This window comes from Mugil cephalus, chromosome 19 (assembly GCF_022458985.1).
Source record: "Mugil cephalus isolate CIBA_MC_2020 chromosome 19, CIBA_Mcephalus_1.1, whole genome shotgun sequence".
NCBI classification, from domain to species: Eukaryota; Metazoa; Chordata; class Actinopteri; order Mugiliformes; family Mugilidae; genus Mugil; species Mugil cephalus.
Genome location: NC_061788.1, coordinates 2,622,310 through 2,643,045, shown reverse-complemented (window position 1 = coordinate 2,643,045; position 20,736 = coordinate 2,622,310). Strand labels below are relative to the sequence as shown.

The window sequence follows — 20,736 nt, the reverse complement described above, 5'->3', positions numbered from 1 at the left end:
TAACTTTTTAAAATAACACTCACGATCTCAGGGAGTGAGTGTATTAGTATATTCTCTAAAATATGTGTTTTCCTCGTCCATTCTTGTCACAACAGTCCGTTGAAATATGCTAACTGCCGTTTACAGGCTACAGTGTTTGGGATATTTTGCCTCCAGTTAAGCCCCGCCCCTTAAAAAACATCACTATAGCATCCAGACTTAAAACACAATGAATCACATGACGACTATATTGAAAATACAATTTATTACACTGAGTAATAAATACATACAAAGATGCAAGTAACAGCATTTTCCTTTTCTTTTCTTTTCTTTTTTTTTTTTTTTTAATACCAAAATCAACCTGAACACGAATGAACTGATGTATTTGGCACATCTCCGTCCCTCACTCACACAGTCATGTGTTACACGGGTCTGAAAATCAGACCAAATACTATCAAAAACAAACCCAAAAAAGAAGTTCCTTTCCATCTACCCCTGTCCAAGCCATGCAGTGTCTACGATTTAACCCTCGGCCCCCGTTCGCATGCATAAACCAATGTTTTTTAAATATGAAGTCAAAACTAAGATCCCAAAAGTGGGGGCGTAAAAAAAAAACACATGATTTCCTCTCTCATCCTGAATTTCCTCACGATCCACATATGATTTTAAATGATCCTCCACAACCGACAAGATCTCTCTCTCTCTCTCTAGGAGCTTGCTTTTCCACCTGCGTTCATTTTTTCATTTTTTTTTACTTCCTCCTCCGCAAAGAAACTGCCATGCAAGTTGTTTGTTTTTGTCATGAAACGTGGTTCTTTTTTTTTCCGCGGGGAGGAGTGTGCGCTCGTAGCTAGGACCTGGCGTTTCTCTCCGTCTCGGCCAAGCACTCGCGCACCAGCCCTCTGGCGTGAATTATCCCTTCAGAAGAGAAAGACAAACACGGGTTCAGATGAACAAACCTTGAATTAATTAATTCTTTTTAACTTTCATGCTCTGCTCTCGTTTTTACCTCTTTTCAGTCTCTCCATTGCGCTCTTGCTCCCGGCGTATGTTGGCCTGATCTCCTTTCCCAGCTCTTCGATGATGGCCAGCAGCTCTGCATATTTGTTCTGAGGCACTTGGCTGCCAGTAGAGCCCTGGAGTTAGAGGAGATGAGCTTTACTTGGGGTAAATAAATCTATCGTTTGGGTAGTTGTGTTGAAATTGTTTTCTTCAGACTTTGCAAAGAAATTGAAACCTTTAAAATATCAGGTGTGGTGGTTTTAGGGGGAGGTCAGAGTGTCTTAGCTGCTTCAACTTTCCAAATACTTAAGATTTATTAATCCCTGATGGATCATTCAGCTTCTACAGTCCATCATGCAGACATACAACCATTCACACACAATTAATACACAGCAGGAGGTGGTTTTTCAGACATATCGATACAAAAGTGCAATTGAACCACATTTTTTTGCATTTCCCCGTCACCAATGATGATGTACGGGGTCATGTGACCAGTTCACCTGAAGTCCATCTTCCTCAAAGTGACGAGAATTATGGGATACTGCGAGACGAGACTTCACGAGACTTACAGCTCATTCACAAAAGAAGTTATTATTATGAAATTTCTCAAATATTCAGCTTTTATTTTGTGACAAATCATCTCTTTAATAGTGGTTTGTCTTTCTGGGAAGCGTCTAGTAGCACCAACCTGACGGCATAAGAGCAAATTAATTTCCAAGAGTGTGACGTTGGTTTAATCAGACATTTAGTTTTTCAGAGTTTAAGTCGCACATCTGGATTCCAATAATTCTGGAGCAGTTATTTAAACGACTCACTGTTATATTATTAAGAAACCAACAAATAAAAGAGAAGGTAAGACGGCTCTGAATATATGACAAGAACAAAAATTTGGAGACACCAAAGGAATTTATCCTGCGTGATAATTAATAATTAATAATTGAGAGTTAGTTACCTGTGAGAATCCCAGAGATGGAGGTCCATAGTCGCTCAGGAGAGGCCGGTACGACTGCAACGTGGCCAGATTAGCTGCTGAGGGAGACTGAAGGCTTCCCACTGTTCACAAGCAGAGAAACAACAGAGTCAAAGCCTGTTTGTTACCAACCAACACTACTTTTATATTTAAATGTTCTCCTGCCACAGGCTTTTCATGGTGGCGTCGCCCTAAAGCCGACTTTGTTTATGTACAATGATCCCCAGGAATGATCAAAAATGACCAAAACAAGAGTGGAAAACTCTTGAAAATGAAACCATCCACCATAACAGCACAACCACGATTTACAGGCACGACGACCGCATCATCCACTGGCTTCAAAACGACGTCACAGCAGCAGCAGAATCATCGATTTCTGGACTATTTCAGTGAGTTTAGTCGGATCGTTTGTCATTGTTTCTGATAAATAGCTTCACTACATCAGATGCTAATAGCTAGCATGCTAACACCAGCTGTAAACCAGGTAGATTTCCATTAACACTAGCTGGGTGAGTGTTAGCAACATTTAGCAGATCAATAATCCAGCTGTATTTCACATTACAACACTGTCCATGCTCATATCAGAGTGTTTTTACTATTTTTTATCGTTTGTATTTGCCATAAACCACCATTTTTGTGACCCTTTAGAGGGTCTAGAACCAGAGTTTGGGAACCACATTAAAGTAGTTTAAACTAACTTCAACCTTGATAATTGATAATTAATGAAATAATGTAATAATTTGGCTGATACATCTCATTTATCTGGTGTAATTTAGCAGTAAACCAGCTGGCCTTTGTTTTAAAACCTGGTGACCCTTTAAATGGTCTAGAACCAGAGTTTGGGAACCACATTTAAATAGTTTAAAGTAGCTTGAACCTTTGTAATTCATAATTAATCTAATAATATTATAATACTGACGATATATGTCATTTAGCTTGTAATATTTAGCATTAAACCTACTGGTCTTTGTTTTAAAACCTGGTGACCCTTTAAAGGGTGTGGAACCACAGTTTGGGAACCACATTAAAGTAGTTTAAAGTAGCTTGAACCTTAATTATTCATAATTAATCTAATTATATTGTAATATCAATCAAAGAAGACATTTATCTGGTTGTATTTAGCATAAACCTATTGGCCTTTGTTTTAAAACCTGGTGACCCTTTAAATGGTCTAGAACCAGAATTTGGGAGCCACATTTAAATAGTTTAAACTAGGTTCAACCTTCCTGATTCATAATTAATCTAATTATATTATAATATCAATCAAAGAAGACATGTATCTGCTTGTTTTTAGCATTGAACCTAGTGGCCTTTGTTATAGAACCTGGCGACCCTTTAAAGTGTGTAGAACCAGAGTTTGGGAACCACCTTAAAGTAGTTTAAACTAACTTGAACCTTTGTAATTCATAATTAATCTAATAATATTATAACATTGACGATATATGTCATTTAGCTTGTAATATTTAGCATTGAACCTAGTGGCCTTTGTTTTAGAACCTGGCGACCCTTTAAAGAGTGTAGAACCAGAATTTGGGAACCGCATTTAAATAGTTTAAACTAACTTGAACCTTGACAAATCATAATTAATCAAATTATATTATAATATCAATGACAGAAGACATGTATCTGCTTGTATTTAGCATTGAACCTAGTGGCCTTTGTCTTAGAACCTGGCGACACTTTAAAGGGTGTAGAACCAGAGTTTGGGAACCACATTTAAATTGTTTAAACTAGGTTCAACCTTCCTGATTCATAATTAATCTAATATTATTATAATATCAATGACAGAAGACATGTATCTGCTTGTTTTTAGCATTGAACCCTTTGGCCTTTGTTTTAGAACCTGGCGACCCTTTAAAGAGTGTAGAACCAGAGTTTGGGAACCACATTTAAATAGTTTAAAGCATCTTGCAGCTCTTTAATTAATAACAATGAACCTAATAACATTAAAACCCTGCCGGTCATGTGTCCTGTCTCGGGCGTCGCGGAGCCGAACCAGCTTCCCCCACCGCCGCCTTTGTTCGGCCGCTGCAGTTCCCCTCCTAGGCCGCCAGGTGTCCTCGTAGAGGCGGAAAAAAAATCCCTGAGACTCGGATCAATCGGCGGCGGCGGCGGCGGCTCCGACCGGGGAGCATCATGGAGGAAACGGAACGAGCCCTCAACAAGACACAACTCATACATTTTTTTTTGCCACCGACGAACGGCGCCCGACCGACCGACCGACGGGGACCACCACGACCCCGGGGGGACGACGACGGCGGGGAAAACCGCCGCTCCACATCCACCTCCTCCTGCCTCCTCGCCCGCCGCCGCCGTCGTCGTCTCCCCGCGGATGGCGCTCTTCTTTTTTTACATTAGTAATAATGGCGGATATGAATTAGCCTAGCTCCCAGGATCTGACCCTATATATATAACTGGACAAAAACTACAGACACGGTCTTTCTCCAGGTATTCTCCGAGACCCCGAATTTAACACTCGATTTAACCGCAGGATACTTGGATTTTCCCCGACGTTTTCTCCTTACCCTGGTTCCCAGAAGTTCCCGGAATGTGCTGATGGACGTTGGGTTTGTAAGACATTCCCAGAGACATTGTAAATTAAAGAAATAAAAATGACCCGAAATTCAGTGAAGCGTCTGTCTCTCACTTTTTGTTTACAACAGCGGCACCGGCAAATATGGCCGTCACTTTATATTGACACCCACCGTAGGAGCCTCCGGAGAAACAGGAGGCTCCCCCAGAAAGAAAGAAAGAAAGAAAGAAAAGAAAAGAAAAGAAAAGAAAGAAACACTGCGGGTTATCAACAGCGATACAAAATGAAAAAAAATAAAATAATAAAAATAAAAAAAAATAAATAAATAAAAAAAAAAACACACACATAACATTTAACCTCTAAACACTTTTAAAACACTTTAATAAATAAATAAATATATAAATAACTAACTTTTTTTATTTTTTTACCCCCAAAAAATATATTTAATTAAATCAGCTTTTGCGTTTTATAATAAAAAATACAATACGCACCATTTAATTTACCAATTAACACCACACTATCTTTATTAATTAATTAATACTTTAATAATAATAATTTTCCCCAAAAACATATCAACTTATGTATTTTAAGTTTTTATATGAAACCAAAAGTACAAAATGTACAATTCAATAGACCAATTAACATCACACTATCTTTATTAATTGATTAATATTATAATAATAATAAATTTTCCCCAAAACACATCAACTTATGTATTTTATATGTTTTTTAGATGAAACCAAAAGTACAAAATGTACCATTCAATTGACTAATTAACATCATACTATAAAACAAAACTACAACACTACCTTTGTTAACTGGTTAATGCCATAATATATTTAATTAAATCACCTTTTATACTTTATACTGTGTTTTAATACAGTTATTAAGCTGCTGTACAGGATATATGAGGATAAATAGAAAGATGATTAGATTATAATAAAAACAATATTATAACACTGTGTTAATTAATGAAAGTATGTATTTTTTTAATTAAATCAACTTTCATATTTCATATTTTTGTGTATTAAACAAACATTTTACCATATTTACCATTTAATTTACCAATTAACACTAAACAGTCCCTTAAAAATAAAAATAACAGCCCTATCTTAGTTCATTAATTAATGCCAGAATGTAATAAATAACATTTCACCTAATCAGGACGTAAACAGTAACTTTAGTGTTGAATTAGACTGAAAATATAGACTATATTTATGTTCAAATGTTTTATTATGAGAAAAATAAAAGTTAAAAGGCAGAAATTAACAGTTATTATTTAGAGATAAATTAATAACACAGATTAAACGTCATCACAGGACATTTTCCATTTAATTTAGCTTCTAATATTCAGTATATTCAGTATTCAGTATTATTTATTTGAACGTTTGTGGTGATTAAGATAAAAAAAATATGTTATAATGAAAAAGGTTTGAAGGGTGGGTTTTGCAGTTGTTATTAACTTAGAAAATAAGGCAAATTCTTCTGATTCTTCTGACATGACGATGCCTAATAGACTATAGTGGCCAGTTTATTAGGAACACCTGGTTAAAACTGATGCACATTCTTCTAATGATCCTGCATCAAACCCTAAACAGACACGTTAACATCACTTTTCTGGATGATCTGACGCTGTGACTCTGTATCTGTATCTGTGACCGTGATCTTTTCATTTTACGCATTTATTTGTCATTTTTACTTCAGAAATTAACATTTTAAGGACACAAGGACATAAGTAACATATAAAACATGAAGCATTGTTATATAAACTATGAATTTAACACTTTAATGGAGCGGAGTAGATGAGATTATGCGGCTAAAACTTTTTATTTATTGTTTCCAGACCCACTGGTTGTTATTTTTCTTACTTTTCTTGCACAAGGCCTCGTTTTGAATAAATATGCACAAATGAAGTCACAGATTGAAGCTGGAAATTAATTTTTAACTTCAGGCCTTTGTGCCGCTCAGATAAATGTGTAAATGTGTCACAAACATGAAGCAGAAGTTGTGTGTCGCAGTGAACAAATAAGGTAGAAGTATACCAAGCTTTATTGAGTATATCACTCATTCATGTACAGGTAATGTTGAATTTTTGTACAACTCTTGTCAGTAGTGCAACTCGTGCAACGACGTAAAGAAAAACAAAAACAAAAAGAAAGAAAGAAAGAAAGAAGTCCTTCAAGTGTTTTACTTCTGAAGAGCTGATCCTGCCGGGACATTTATTTATTTCTGTCGTCGGCGTTTGAACGTCACCAAAAAAAAAAAAAAAAAACGTCAGTAACATCCCCCCACCCAAAAAAAATAGACAAACAAAAAGCTGTGAAACATTCAAGTTAAAATGTCCGATCTGAGCTTATAAATTACAACGCGGCGCCTCCGGATGCAGTCACACAACAGAGATGAAGAGTTTACAAACTGTACAAATAAAAAAAACAAACAAAAAAACAAAAAGAAAAGGACTTCTTCTTTCTTTGTGTTCACAGAAGATAATAACGAGTCCACAGGTTTGTCCTCAGGATGCGTCTCCAGGAGGACAGCGTTTCATTATCAGGGTCCCGTCCAGACGCGGGACAGAGGAGGAGGAGGAGGACGAGGAGGAAGAGGAGGAGGAGGAGGAGCGCTACACAACAGAAGCAGGTTTTTACATTTTACAACTCGACTCGAGACGGCAGAGGGAGTCGGAGGAGTCTGAGAAACTGAGAGGAGGAGGAGGAAGAGGAGGAAGAGGAGGACGAGGAGGAGGAGGACGGGGAGGGGGAGGAGGATGGAGGAGAAAGGAGAAAGAGGAGGAGGAGGAAGAGGAGGACAAGGAGGAAGAGGACGAGGAGGAGGAAGAAGAGGAGGAGAACATGAAAGGAGGAAGAGGTGGAGGAGGAGGAGGATGGAGGAGAAAGAGGAGAAAGAGGACGAGGAGGAGAAAGAAGAGGAGGAGGAGGAGGAGGAGGAGAAAGAAGAGGAAGAAGAGGAGGAAGAGGAGGAGGAGGAGGAGGAGGAGGAAGCCTGGTCATGCATTTCAGATCTTTAGTTTTCGGGTCTTCGTGTGAGTTTAACCCCTGAGAGGATTTTTTAACTTAAACTTAAAGGCAACAAAAAAGAAAGACACAAATTAAAAAGCGGGATGAAGAGCTGCAGACTGTTCAGACGGTTTTTAATTTAACATCCACTCCACATCGGATCCGACACAGTCGACGAAATGAAAACAACAAAACGAAGGAACACTTTTAAATCTCTTTAAATTCAACATTTACAAGCCTTAATTACCGATTTATTTCACCGTCGTTCCAGGTGATATTTTTTTTTTCTTTCTTTTATTTTAACAATGAAAACTGTCCCACACAGTTGCCAGTTCTTTAAATACACGAGAATTCATTCGACTCGAGTTAAACTCCAAGTCTTCATCAGATATTTGAAATGAATCAACGTCAGAACCTTCATGAACGTTTTTTTTTACTCGTGTTCCTAATGAAGTGGCAAACGCGATGAGAATAAACGAGCTCAGTCTGGATGCAGCTCAGTATCATCTTTAAATATTATCAGACCTTTGCACTTTGTCCTGCTGCGAGGAAGAGGAACAAAAAAAAACGTCGAATGGGAAGAAACTCGTGTGCAAACGGAGAAAAGAGCAGAAGTAAGTGGATCCCGACACTTTTTTGGTCTTTGCACTAATAATCACGGCTGTAGTGCTGCTGGGCCACGAGTTTCCTTCACCGGTTAACGTGGGATTGTAGTTAAACTTTTGTAGAGGAGAGGAGGGTTTTTTTTTTTTTTTTTTTTTTGTTTTGGGGGAAACTCAGACCCTCTCGGTTAATATGTCACAAATCTTCTCGCTCTGAATGTCAGAGGACGATACATCACCCGTCTCTCTAGAGGAGTCTCTGGAGCTTAAAAGTTTAAAGAAAATAAAGAAAAAGAAAAAGGAAAAGACGTTTTCTACAACCACTGCTTTACAACCGAGCGTGGCCTCGGCTCGGCGCGACGCCCCCGCCCCCCCCTCGGTGGAGGGTGGAGGGTGGAGGGTGGGGGGGGGACGTGAGGGTGCACAACAAGGGACAGCGGTGGTTCCTGGAGCCTGTGCAGTGCAGAGACACACAGACACAGAGAGAGAGGGACGCGTCCCCTTTTCATGGCGGGACGTGACCTCGGCGGCGGAGGTGGAGATGGAGATGGGACTGGAGCCCCCCCTTTAGCCCGGACTATGTGTTGGCCGCGTGGCTGAGGCTCTGAGGGTGGAGCTGCTGCCTCTTCTGCTGCTCCTGCACGGCCAGCTGCTGGCACTGGTCCGACGTGGACAGCTTGTTAATGAGCGGAGACACGCAGTTCGCTGGAATGATCAGTCCTGGGGAGGAAGAGGAGGAGGAGGAGGAGGAGGAGGAGGAGACACAAGCGGATTTACTTCAGTTTATTCAGTTTTCGTCTGTTTTGTAAATGAACCTCCTGGTTTAAGCTTCTCTTTGCTCTGTGAAGCTGCATGAAAGTTCAATAAAGCTCATAATCAATCAACCGAAGGTGTTTGACGTCTGCACGGCTCCACCTTCAACACGATAAAGTCTTATAAATCAGCTGCTGACACCATCCTTCTATTTCTCAGCCTGATTATTTCTGCGAGTGCGTATCTGTGTCTGTGTCGAGCAGTGACCTCGTCCTGTCTGAGCTTTTTAAACCAGCTTTGTAATTTTGAGAAAGCCCGTAAAGTAAATATTGATTCTTTTTGGCTCGACAACCTTGGAACTACAGAGACGAAGGAAAACAGCACTAACCTCCAGCCACAATCGACTCTAAAAACTCAACCTTCAATTTTCATTTCAAACACAAACGTTACTGGAGCTCTTTTTCTTTGTGCGTTTCAACATCGGTTTGTGTCTTTTATAACTAGTCCAGATGTCACGGATCCGTCCCTCAGACTTTCTGTCTCTAGAGGAAGAAGCGGTTCCGTCCACTTACCGACGATCCTCTGTCCGTCTTCTGTTCGGAGACGGACGATCTGCACCTTCACGTTGGTTCCGCTGACGGGCGTGAGAACTTCCTCCAGCTCGTTCCACACGCTGAGAACCGAGCCGCAGAGAACGTAGTACGTCCGGCACCGGAGACCCACCTCACACTGCAGACCCACCATCGCCTTCTTACAGTTACCGCGCCTTTAAAATAAACACGAGAGCAAAACCAAACCGTTTATCAACATTATCTGCAGCAGGAGCATTTTGTTTTTTCATGCACGTTGTCCTACAAATAAAGTTTTGTGAATTGAATTGAATGATCAGCTAATAGCTCTTATAGCTACTAGCTACTAAGGTGCAGAGTGTTTGTAACATCTGGTCTTGTTTTTTTTCCAGACACATGAGACGTGAGTCACTGTCAGACTTGGTTGACATTAGTTATTGGTTTGGGTTTTTATTTAGAGAGATCTATTTAAAGCAGTTTCTCTTGGTAAAAGAAAGACTGACTCAGTCGACCTAAAGCTGCTTCGAGTACGTACCAAAATGCATGCGAGCATATTTTTGCTGACGACATGTACTGATCAGTCCAGTGCTGCTTGGCGTCTTCTGACAAGACCTGACAAATAGATGAAAAATAAATAAAATATGAATCACCGGATGAAATATTTAGCTTCACCTTTCAACCACAGGTTTACATTAAAGAAGCTGAACCTTTTTGAACTTCTTCTTGATGTCCGTGTACGTCTCCAGTTTGACCTGTCGGCCCGTGTTGGGCCTGTAAACCAGAAACAGCCTCTTCTTCGTGTTCACCTCTTTCACCAATATGGCCGTTTTCTTGTTGTTCCTCATCTGGAAAGAAAAGCCAAACTTCAGCGGGAGCAGGAAGCAGGACGCATTCATCGCGTGCACGTTACGTCCGGTCTGTTCATACCTGCACGTAGAAACCATCATCTGGTCCGTTCTGTTCGGCCCAGGCATGTGTAGCCTCCTCCCAGGACATCCCCCTCTCCACACTCACCTGACAGAAGAAGCGTAAAGTCGGTTAGATGCTGCGTCACCTGAAGCTCGTTCAGAAACACACATTGAAGATGAACTCACAGTGAAGAGCTCGACGTGTCCTGATGTCGTGTATCCCGGCGTTAGGAACTTCCTGCAGTCGACCTTCTTCACCTTCTCGTCGCCGGAGCCGAGATCTAACACGAGGAGAAGAAGGAGAAACGGTTCACGCACGTTAGAGACATCTGAGATTTGACGATGTCGCAGCGGAAATCTGAACTTCAGGGGGGAAACAGATGATAAGAGGAGAAGACGTGTGAATAATTTAACACGCTACAATGTTTTTTCTTCTGCCCCAGTTTTGCTGCTTTCTTCGTGGGGGGAGAGTGTCGGCGTCTTACCGAGGATGCCCATGTCGTATCTGCCGTTCTTCTTGGCTTCCTGGATCACGGCCGCCAACGTGTCGGAGAAATACTGGAACAGGGCGTTCTGCTGCTGGACCTCCATGCCCAGGATACGGTTCAGGAACTTCCCGATGTTGTTGTAGTCTGGAGGCAGGAACACGGCGTGTGTGTTTATTTAAACGCGGATTCAAAACACGGCTGCAACGCTTCAATCTGCACGATTTAAAAATCACCTTTGTCCAGCGATAACGTCCCAGATCTGTCCTCCACATTTATGAGGCCGACACCGATCAACCCGCCCTGAATCTCTGCAGGAGGAAAAATAAAAGTCTATGAGACGAGAACATTTCTGCTTTTAATTATCTAATGTATTGATTGGTCTGCTGACAACCAATCAGAGGCCTCTAATCGTTCGTTAAGACCTGACTTGCTGTCACCATTACTAAGTTAGACAAACTACAACCATCAGAGGTTACTTCCCATTTAAAAACCTGCACTAATAGAATCTAGAGACACAGATTGGCACATTTATTATTTAACCAAAGGACAAAATAAAGCGAGACGTGAGCTTATACCTTTGAAGAAATCTCCTTTAAAGTCGGAGGGCGGAGACACCAACGGAGAATCGAGCTTTACGATCGACTTCATCACAATTTCCAGAGCGTTTCTGCCGTACTGCAGGAAAGAGGAGATGAAGGATTTAGAATAAAGACATGGATAAGATTCTGTCCCTCCCTTTAGAAGAAAAACGCGCGACGCGTTTACCTTGTTGTCAAAGTTGAACCTGCTCAGATCTCGAGTTTCTGTCGCTCTTCTGTCTCCGTGCGTGAGAGCGCCCTGAAACACAGAGAGTGGATTCGTTCATTTGTTTAAACGTGAAATCAACTTGTTTTTTTTTTGTGTCTGAATAAAATGAGCTCTTACCAGACTCTCCAGTCTTTTGGCCACGATGGACGCAAACCTCTGTTCACCCGCGAGCTCTGATATGAGGAAGACGTATTCTGGAGCTGTGACCTGGTTCGACCTGTGTGTTCTCCCTGTGATTTAAGGAGAAACAGCTCTGGTGCATACTGTTTTTTTTTTTTATTCACTTCAGGCCCAAACATAAGAACAGCTTTAACGTCCACTGACCGAACTGCTGGATCGCTCTGTCCGCGCTCCACGGCAGCTCCAGCGTCATGTGGACTCTCCGCCGCTGGTTCTTGACGCGACGGTCGGCCTGCAGGGAAATACCCGAGCTGGCAGCTTCTGAGATGATGGCTATGTGCTGGATGGAGGGAAAACAAACACTTATTTATTAAGCACAACTAAAACAAACACCGGAAACAGGCAGATGTACTGAATGTACAGCAGGAGAGAAGAGAGTAAAGCTGAATCAACGAGTGATGCAACACGATGTTCATTGGGAAAGAGGCTGATAACTCCGGGGGCAATCATTGCAACATCGCATATAATGACTGTCTTATAACGTGATCAGATTGATGGCACATTTTTGTGTGGATGCACCTTCTCTCCGTCCATGAACCTCTGCTTCTCCGTGAGGTTGAGGATCTCCACCGGGACGTCCAGCTCAGACCGGGACTCGTACGTGATGCTGCCGTCGTCGTTGCTGACCACGCGTCCTTTACGCCCGGTCATCTGGAGTTCAGGGAGCACACGAGAGGTGAACATGCAGCACGAGTCACCGGTCGTACAGACACAGGAACCGGACACATGTAAACACGTTAATACCTCGGCCACGTTGTCGGGGCCGCCCAGTTCGTCTATGAGCTCGTCCAGAGTGTTGGGAGGTAGATCCTCAGCCAGGTCGTCGAGTTTCTCCAGCAGATCTTTCTTCATCTTCTGGGCATGTTCCACCGCGTCCTGACTTGTTAGACAGCTGTCCTGACTCTCTGCCTTGACTTGTAGATAAAAAAAAAAAAAAAGAAGGAAGCCATTAACCATCAGAAGGCGGCAGCATGGTGATGTAACTTTATGTTGCTGTGCGGTTGCATGTCTCACCTGGGGCAGGTGTGCTGGGGAGGGTAACTGGGGCAGTGAACGCGGGTCTGGTGGAACCCAGGCCAGAGGCTAACAAGGCACTTTGAATCGAGTCTGGATCAATACTTTTCCTTCTCTTTTTCTTCTTCTTCTCTTTCCCTTTCTTTGGTTCTTTCCTGATGAGCCACGGGTCTAAGAAGAAGAAGAAGAAGGGATCTGCTATGAGAGTTGAATTCTCTATAAAACGCCTCCACCTATCACAGCCTCCCTCGTCTATTCTCACCATCTTCCTCGTCCTCGTCGGACTCGTCTCTGAACGGGTTGAAGTCGTCGTCCTCGTCCGCTGAGCTGACGGACTTGAAGCTGTCGTCGCTGTCCAAGTCTTTTCCGGACTCTCGGTCCGAGTCGTCTGACTGGCTTTCCTCTGAGCTCGTACCGGACAGACCGCCGTGTCTGCGAGGCTTCTTCTTCTGCTGCTTTTTGACCTCCGGACCTGGAGATAATCATCCGATTGCAGACGTTAAACGTTTGAAACATATCAAATGTGTTTGTGAGAAGTGTTTTACTTTTAGCCAGACGCACCTTTTCTCTTCTTTCCTTTCTGCTTGACTTCGGCTGCCGTCTCACTGGGAGACGGCGTTTTCTTCGCCGACAGGTCGATACCCAGCAGGCTGTAGAGCTTCTGCCGGTCCGGAGCTGGGAAGTGCTTCTCGATCAGCGACTGGAGCACACCTCTACAACAGAAACGTGTCATTGCAGCGACAAACACTCATTAACATGTTAGAGAGAGGGAGGTTTCTCTTGAGCCGATTCGTACTTTGCCGTCGACACAAAGTCGTTGAGTTCGCCGCCTCCTTCCTCCAAAGCCTCCAGGGTTCTGGCTTCACCCGTGGACTGAAGCCCGATCACCACACACTGAAGGGGAAAGAGCAGGATGGTTTATACACTTCACATAAATGTCCATGGACACACAACGAAAGGTAACATCTAGCATTAGCTTAGGTGCTAGGTAGCTTAGCGGTATCGCCTCACCTTCCCGTTCTGCACCTCCTCTCTGGCCAGCTGCACCACCCTCCGCACTTTGGAGGCGATGCAGAGATATTTGAAGAACCTCTGGTGAGCCGACCAGAACTGACCCCACATCGACTTCTTCATGCGCTGCTCTGCGTCCATGAGGTTTGCAGCCTGCTGGAACTTCTCGCGCGCACTCACCCACTGGAAGAAGAAGAAGCAGGAACAATAATAATAATAAGTGAAACTCATGAGCGGGCGAGAAACAAATCAAACCGGGGGGAACGTGATCTGGAATGGATGTAGTTCACTCACCAGTCTCACTGATTTGTTGTACATGTTGATGTATTTTTGAGTCAAGGGAACCTCTTCGATCTTGAAAGTCACACCCGTAAAACTCAGCTGTCTTGCGATGTACATCCCTCTGAGCTTCATGTCCATGGCTACAATCTCCATGGCACCGACACCTCTGATGTTTTAGGGAAAAATATTAGTTTCTTGAGCTTTTAAAGTGTATGAACGTTTGTATTTATTTATTTATTCCAGACGTACCTGCGCTCTACAGCTTGGATAAAGTTGCCAAACTCTCTGAAGGGTGTTTTGTGGCCCCATATGCCGAGTCGGTTCATATAAGCCATGTTCCGAGGTTCAGAGGCGCCTGGATGGAAAAGACATTTTCAGTGTTTTAATGTTTGCACAGATTCACCAACGTCACCCGACTTTAGCCTCATGATAAAATCCGAGTCTCCATCTGATCTTAAATGTCTTAGAGCTGGTTCCTGGTAGAATCCTGAATTTTTTCCTCGTCTTGTCTTAGAGTCGACTCAGAGTTAATGTGGAGAGAGGAGCTCGTACCTCGTGTTCTCTACTCCAGAAATGTTCTGGTAAATCCAACACTACCATAAACTCCCTAATCCTCCCTGGAAGATTTTTATCTTCTTTAAAACACAGTGTCCAGCAGAAGTGTTTAGTCACATGATTTTACCTTTTTAAAACAGAACAAGTTTACAGAGACGTGCTTTTTGTTTATGTCAGACCTAAATAACTAACAAAAAGCATTTTAAAAATGCCAGGATCAGCCCGATACCGATCAGGACGTCTCTACTTTAGTCTGTCAGTCTTTTAAAGGAGGATGGTTGTGTCTGCTGACCTGTGGCGCTGGCGTAAACAACTCGAGCCTTGGGGAGTTTGTTCTGCAGGTCCAACACCGCGAGCCCCGTCTTTGTAGGTTTGGAGGATCCGATCGGACAAACGTTTTTGGCTTTGTGACACTCGTCATAAACAATCTAAAGACATTTGGTTAAGGATCACAGTTGAGGAGAAAAAAAATAATCACAATCTTAATTATAATTCACTCATGTAATAAATAATAACTTAATAATAAAGGATACAACTCCATCAAAGTCCTCCCCGCACCAGTGGAGAAGCTGCTGAAACCTGGTTTTGTACTTCCCTCCTGACTGACTCTCTCCGATCAAAGAGGAGTAGGTGGCAAAGATCACACCTTTCTTCACGCTCCCGTTGTGTTTGGACGAGATTTTTCCATATTTGAACTGAAAATACAAAAGTGTGTAAGGAAGTTGAATCGGTCGGCAAACACCTCTAAAACGTTCTCATTTATTCGTCATAAATGTTTTCGTTACCTTGTTCAGAGAATGAACCTGAATGTTTTTGGCTCCGATGTCCCTCAGATCCCTCTCGGCGTCGTACTTCAAATCATTCGAGACACTGAACCTGAACAGAAGAAGATTTATTTTAACATTTCTAAATCGATGTTGCTCAAAAAAATAGAATGTAAAGAATTTCGGCCATTTACCAAAGAGATCTCTTCCTGCCCAAGAGGTAATTCTCGTAGATTATCCCTGCGATTGTTCGGCCTTTCCCTACGCCAGCTCCATCACCGATCAAATACGCGGCTCTGTCGCCACTAGGGAGGAATGTCTCATGTTGCTGTGGAACGTAAACATTAAAAACATTTACCTTCAGAGCTCATCTGACTCCTGATTTAGCTTCATGATGTGCACCAGTGATGATTCAGTGGTTTTACTCTCGTGTATTTCAGTAAAAATCAGAGCAGAGAGTGAAACCAAACTGATGAATTATTTGGAAACTTGTACTTCCTTGTTTCATTTTTACGTCACTGAACACCACTCACCTGAGCTGCGTATGTGATGGCTTCCAGCTGGAGCGCTGACAGGCTGCCGCGATCGATGGTCTCCTCCGGGATGGACAGTCTGTACCACACGTCAGGAGGGTTGACGCTGGACAGGGAGCTGGTCTCCACCACGGGATCTGGATGCCTCTCGCCGATTCTTACTGCACCCGCACACAAACCATAGAAAAATCCATTTAGTTTGATTGGATGCAGAGTTATTGATTAAGGGTGTTACAGAAAGCTGCACGCTACTCAAATCCACTTTCATTTGGCTCGAGCTCCTCACTATTACATACACACACACTTGCCAGTTCATTAGGGACACGTCTGAAACAGTCCTGTGCTAAATCAAACAAATAAAGATTCTACATCAACTGTATATTAAGACAGTGAAGGAGGATTTAGAGCACGACTGTTGTACCTAATGAACTGGCAACTGAGCATATACGTGGCCTTACTGCCTGTTTCCATGGACACACATCAGACTGAGATGCAAACAATGCTTTGGCTCAGTGAGGCCTCTATTCGAGATGTGGTCTTGAGAGCTTTTCAATCACATATTTTAAAATATAACAGCCTAGTATTCATCAAATATTAAAGCTACACTTACGTTTCATTGGCATGTACTCTGCGTACGTCTCTGCATGACCCAGCTCATCTTCCTCTTCCTCCTCCGGCTCGTCCTCTTCCTTCATGCCTGGTGGTTTCTGTACAAAGATATATATTCGTCTTTTAAGCATTTGCTCAACTGTAAATACTAAAACATATGTTAAAAACACAAGCTATATATTTGTACCGCGATACTGACCATAGTTTGAGAAAAGCTTTGCACTTTAACGTCGTCGTTGATCCAGATCCTGGCGGCGTCTTTACCCAAAACTTCTTTCTTGATTCCATTGTTCATTTCACCTGAAACACAAACAGAGACGATATGATGATGACAGGAATAATTATTTATAATACCAATATTATTAGCTAAAACAAAGAGTTTACGGATATATAACAGAACTAAGTTTTGACATCTGAGTCTTAACTCAAACAAATTTCCACCTTTCTGATTCTGTTTCAACAACAACTGAACATTTAAACAGTCATGAAGGAGGGTTTAAATCAGAACGCTTTCCCTAGTGTACCTAATGTTTTGGCAGGTGAGCATACATCTGCATTCATGAATCTGACCTGTGGCTGTTGCCGTGGCCACCGGCGGAGCGATGTCAGGTGGCGGCTTTAGCTTCATGAGCTCCACCAGACTGTTGCCCTTTAACCCAGGGGTCCTCACATTACTGTGTCGTAGAAGATCTTTCAGCTGAATCTGCTGAGAAAGTAAAACGTTTTGATCAGCAAAATACATTCACATGTTATTATAAGTCAGTGAAAACACACTTAAGTTTCACAAACGCACCTGATCTTTGTTAGAAGGCACTACTGTGGACGCCGAAGGAGGAATACTGGTGGAGGAGGGTGTTGATGGACCTCGCAGGCCTGAGTTGGCCACGTGCACCACCTTGGTGACGGTGATGGTGTGCTTGATAGGGTTTGTAGTTGATTGTTTGGTCACTACAGCGCCGAGCGACGGCAACTGATTCAGCTGATTTAAGACAAACGTGGTGGTTGATGGCTGAGGTTTGTGCTGTGAAAGTGGTTAAGAAAAAAAAAAAAAAATGATTTACACCCTAAAAACACAACATAGATCTTAGATAATTAGGAGAACGTCACGTTCTGTCGTCTCACCCTGATCGTAACGATGGGGACTGCAGCTGGAGTTTCAGGTCGAACAGCTTCCACCGACTCTGTCCCCACACCAACATCCAGGGCACTGATGGAGATAGACTGGAGCAGAGCCAGAAACCAGATTTATTGTCATACAAATATTCAACCACTTCTTCTCAATTAGGAGCAACAACAACTGAAGATCGTCTTACTTGCTGGGTTGTAGAGGGCTGTGCAACATCCTGAGAATCAACATCAAATATGCCAATGTCGTTTGGGCAAATCCCGCTCTCACTGAGAGCAGCGAGAAGTAAATCCTGTCCGGGATCCATCTGCAAGATAAAAAATATTAACTTATATTAATGGCTTTTCTGCAGAACGCTTCAAGTCTTTGTTCATAAATAACAATGCTGCTGGTTTGATGGTTCACAGTAAAAACACTGTCAATATTATACAGAAAAATATCTATTTAGGACCCACAAATGCGACTTATCACGCTGGTGCTAAACTTAAAATGATGCCATCTTCACCCAAACAGGGCATTTAAATGTGCACACTATTGTCCTCAGCTATTCATATTTTACTATGTGAATATGAAGCTACTTGTAGTCCATATTTTGCCTTTTGGTGTTATCAAAAGACTGATTACATGAACCAGATGTGGCCTAACATCCACAACATACAGTAACACCAATAAAAATCTACTGATTTATACTTATTTACAGTAACACAAGGTAAATATAATACAATTTCTGCTTTAAAAAGGAAACCAAACTCCACGAATAAGCCAAGCAGCAGTATTAGAAAGGTTTTAACAACCACATATAGCTCACATGTGGCATCAAACAAGCAATCTACAAATAAAAATGTTTTAAAAAACGCGAAATTCATGTTTTCTTTGGATATTACGAGACCAGACTCATATTACTGACGTAAAGTCAAAGTAAAGACAATCAAAAGCAAACATTTATATTTAAATATGTAATACACCTCAACTCCACTAAGAGCTCAGACAGAAAACAGAAAAAAAAAAACTAAATGAATTAACATTACCATGCAGCAATTAGTAGAGATGTTGAAATTCCCTCATGTCTTACACGCAACCACGAGAAACTTAAAAGTTATTCATTCATCACAGCAGCGTCTACACACCCGGTCTGAGCCCACACTTCTTCCAAAGTGACCCAAAACAAGACACGTGTTTGCAATGCCCTGCTTTTAACTTCCTGTTCCCTACGACTCAACGGAGCTCCCCCCTTTGATTTCCTCATTAGCTCACAACGTCAACATTTCTACAGACACAACCGATTTGATAACGCCCCGCTGTTTATTTTGTCTACGGATACTTAATAATCATAAACAAGAAAATAATCTGCACTTCGTCTTGCATACTGTCATTCCAGCTAAACTGGCCTGGTTAGACCAGGGTGACACAGCTAACCTGTGCTAGCGCGCTCACTAACCGAAAGCTAACACACTTTCACATTCATGTCACTTAGATTTTAGACCAGTCAAACACACTTTAACCAACAGGGTTTATCCTAATGCTAAATCACGTGCAGTCACACGTTTCAGACACAAACCATTACAACCGTTAACGCTAAATGTTGTTAACGGTAACCACGGAGACTAATTGACCGTAATGTCAGTCCGTTTTCTCTGTAGACACATCTCTCATGGTAACAGTGCGAATTTATTTTGACGTTTTTTTCTGTGTTTTCTTCTACCTGACGTTGTCTCGTATTAAGTTTAATTTAAATGTTGTTGTCATTAAAGCGCATGGAGGACTTTTAGCTAGCTTCTACGTAGGTGCTGCTGTTTGAAGTTGATAACGAGTTACTGATAAATGACGTTAGCAAGATTATTCAGCAACAGCGCCGTGTTTCGAAACACGACATTCACGCTTAACCCACAAGAAAATATGGGAAATTACTCCACGACAGTTAACGCTAGGCTAAGCTAAGCTAACGACCCCTTCACATTGTTGTTATGTTGTTGACGCCGCTCTCGCGCACTGTGTCATTGCTCCTCGCTAGCTAACGTTAGCACCGCTTATGTAGACGCGCTAACGGCTTCAAAACAACCGACTTGTGGCTTTTTACTTAAACATCAGCGCGCAACGGCCATTTTAAAGTCTTTAACCACCGCGGAGTTGAGTTTGTACGGCACGAAACTCTTCCCGTGTCCGGCTGAACTTACTTGACGGTTCAACGGCCGCTGCGGCTCGTGAGTCGCCGGTGCTCAGCCGTTGGTCGGGGCTCGTGGTCCTCTCCGCTCCGCCGCGTTCACGCCATCTTTTTATCAAACGCTCCGCCGCATGCTGGTCACGTGACGTGCAGGCCGCCCGCGACCCGTTTTTCTCGGAGTCCGAGTTTCCGAGCGGTGTCGACGGGAGCGGGAGTCGGAGCCGCCGCGGAGCCTCCGTTGGCGACAATAAACCGATGGAGGCGAAAAATTTGGCATTTTTAAGACGTTAGCGCAAATCACAAACATAGCAGAGAGTCCGCGAGCTAATACCACATCACGTGACCCCGCCAGGTCTTGGGAGGAAGTGACGTCGGAGATGTGTTCTTCTTCGTCGTTTTCGTCTTTTTTTTATTTCCGTTTTCTCATTTAGATTAACCTAACATACACCCAAACAAAAACGTATTTCTGAATAAATATATAACTGTTTCTATTATTATTATTTTATTTTTTATTGCTAGGTTTTATCCATCGCTTTTTTCCCGGATTTATCTGATATTCTTTATTGTTTTCTTTACTTCCGTCTTTCTTTTTTTAAATTATCATAACATATACCCAAACAAATCCAATTTTCTCATTTATTATTGATATTAAATCATTTTTTTATTATGGTTGGGATTTATCCATAATTTTATCTAGATTTTCTGATATTCGCTTTGTTGTTTTCTTCCTTTTTTATTACTGTTAACTTAACCTATGATAACCAAAAACAAGAAATGATGTCTAATTAATTACTAAATTGTTTTTATTCAAGTTTATTTATTTTTATTTCTGGGTTATATCCATCGTTTTATCTGGATTTGCTTACCTTATTTCAT

General features: G+C 42.1%; 2 protein-coding genes across 6 annotated transcripts; both read right to left on the bottom strand.

Moving 5' to 3' along the window:
- Positions 1-778: 778 nt before the first annotated feature.
- LOC124996185 (cyclin-dependent kinase 2-associated protein 1) lies at positions 779-4,691 on the bottom strand. Of its 3 annotated transcripts, none has more exons than XM_047568966.1 (4): positions 4,477-4,691; positions 1,934-2,034; positions 989-1,115; positions 779-897 (listed from the first exon to the last, which is right to left on the bottom strand). In XM_047568966.1, the coding sequence occupies exons 1-4, from the start codon at positions 4,541-4,543 to the stop codon at positions 830-832; spliced, it is 363 nt and encodes a 120-aa protein (XP_047424922.1). In that variant the 5' UTR covers positions 4,544-4,691; the 3' UTR covers positions 779-829. The 3 variants fall into 3 exon arrangements, with proteins under 3 accessions (XP_047424922.1, XP_047424920.1, XP_047424921.1); XM_047568964.1 differs by lacking the exon at positions 4,477-4,691 and adding an exon at positions 3,889-4,470; XM_047568965.1 differs by lacking the exon at positions 4,477-4,691 and adding an exon at positions 3,910-4,470.
- A 2,823-nt stretch (positions 4,692-7,514) lies between these two features.
- On the bottom strand, positions 7,515-20,229 carry sbno1 (strawberry notch homolog 1 (Drosophila)). 3 transcript variants are annotated; one of them, XM_047570424.1, is made up of 33 exons: positions 19,874-20,228; positions 17,887-18,006; positions 17,696-17,794; positions 17,367-17,594; positions 17,144-17,279; positions 16,773-16,873; positions 16,575-16,671; positions 15,965-16,125; positions 15,626-15,759; positions 15,453-15,543; positions 15,201-15,362; positions 14,960-15,095; positions 14,362-14,467; positions 14,125-14,278; positions 13,831-14,013; positions 13,616-13,713; positions 13,381-13,532; positions 13,082-13,291; positions 12,820-12,990; positions 12,550-12,719; positions 12,325-12,456; positions 11,950-12,085; positions 11,743-11,855; positions 11,584-11,655; positions 11,394-11,493; positions 11,052-11,126; positions 10,816-10,962; positions 10,517-10,611; positions 10,350-10,436; positions 10,130-10,267; positions 9,958-10,034; positions 9,426-9,619; positions 7,515-8,820 (listed from the first exon to the last, which is right to left on the bottom strand). In XM_047570424.1, the coding sequence occupies exons 2-33, from the start codon at positions 18,004-18,006 to the stop codon at positions 8,678-8,680; spliced, it is 4,218 nt and encodes a 1,405-aa protein (XP_047426380.1). In that variant the 5' UTR covers positions 19,874-20,228; the 3' UTR covers positions 7,515-8,677. The 3 variants fall into 3 exon arrangements, with proteins under 3 accessions (XP_047426380.1, XP_047426381.1, XP_047426383.1); XM_047570425.1 differs by having other exon boundaries at positions 17,144-17,276; XM_047570427.1 differs by lacking the exons at positions 7,515-8,820; positions 9,426-9,619; positions 9,958-10,034; positions 10,130-10,267; positions 10,350-10,436 and having other exon boundaries at positions 10,544-10,693; positions 19,874-20,229.
- Positions 20,230-20,736: the final 507 nt, after the last annotated feature.

Bases quoted from the DNA above. Each gene is read 5' to 3' on its own strand.
- LOC124996185 (XM_047568964.1), bottom strand. From the start codon at position 4,132: ATGTATGAGTTGTGTCTTGTTGAGGGCTCGTTCCGTTTCCTCCATGAT. The intron at 1,116-1,933 runs GTAACTAACTCT...CTCTAACTCCAG, and splicing joins CATCTCTGGGATTCTCACAG to GGCTCTACTGGCAGCCAAGT. The intron at 898-988 runs GTAAAAACGAGA...TCTCTTCTGAAG, and splicing joins AATGGAGAGACTGAAAAGAG to GGATAATTCACGCCAGAGGG.
- sbno1 (XM_047570424.1), bottom strand. From the start codon at position 18,006: ATGGATCCCGGACAGGATTTACTTCTCGCTGCTCTCAGTGAGAGCGGG. The intron at 12,720-12,819 runs GTGAGACATGCA...TTTATCTACAAG, and splicing joins CCCCAGCACACCTGCCCCAG to TCAAGGCAGAGAGTCAGGAC. The intron at 11,494-11,583 runs GTAAACGCGTCG...TCTTTCCTGCAG, and splicing joins GGTTCAACTTTGACAACAAG to TACGGCAGAAACGCTCTGGA.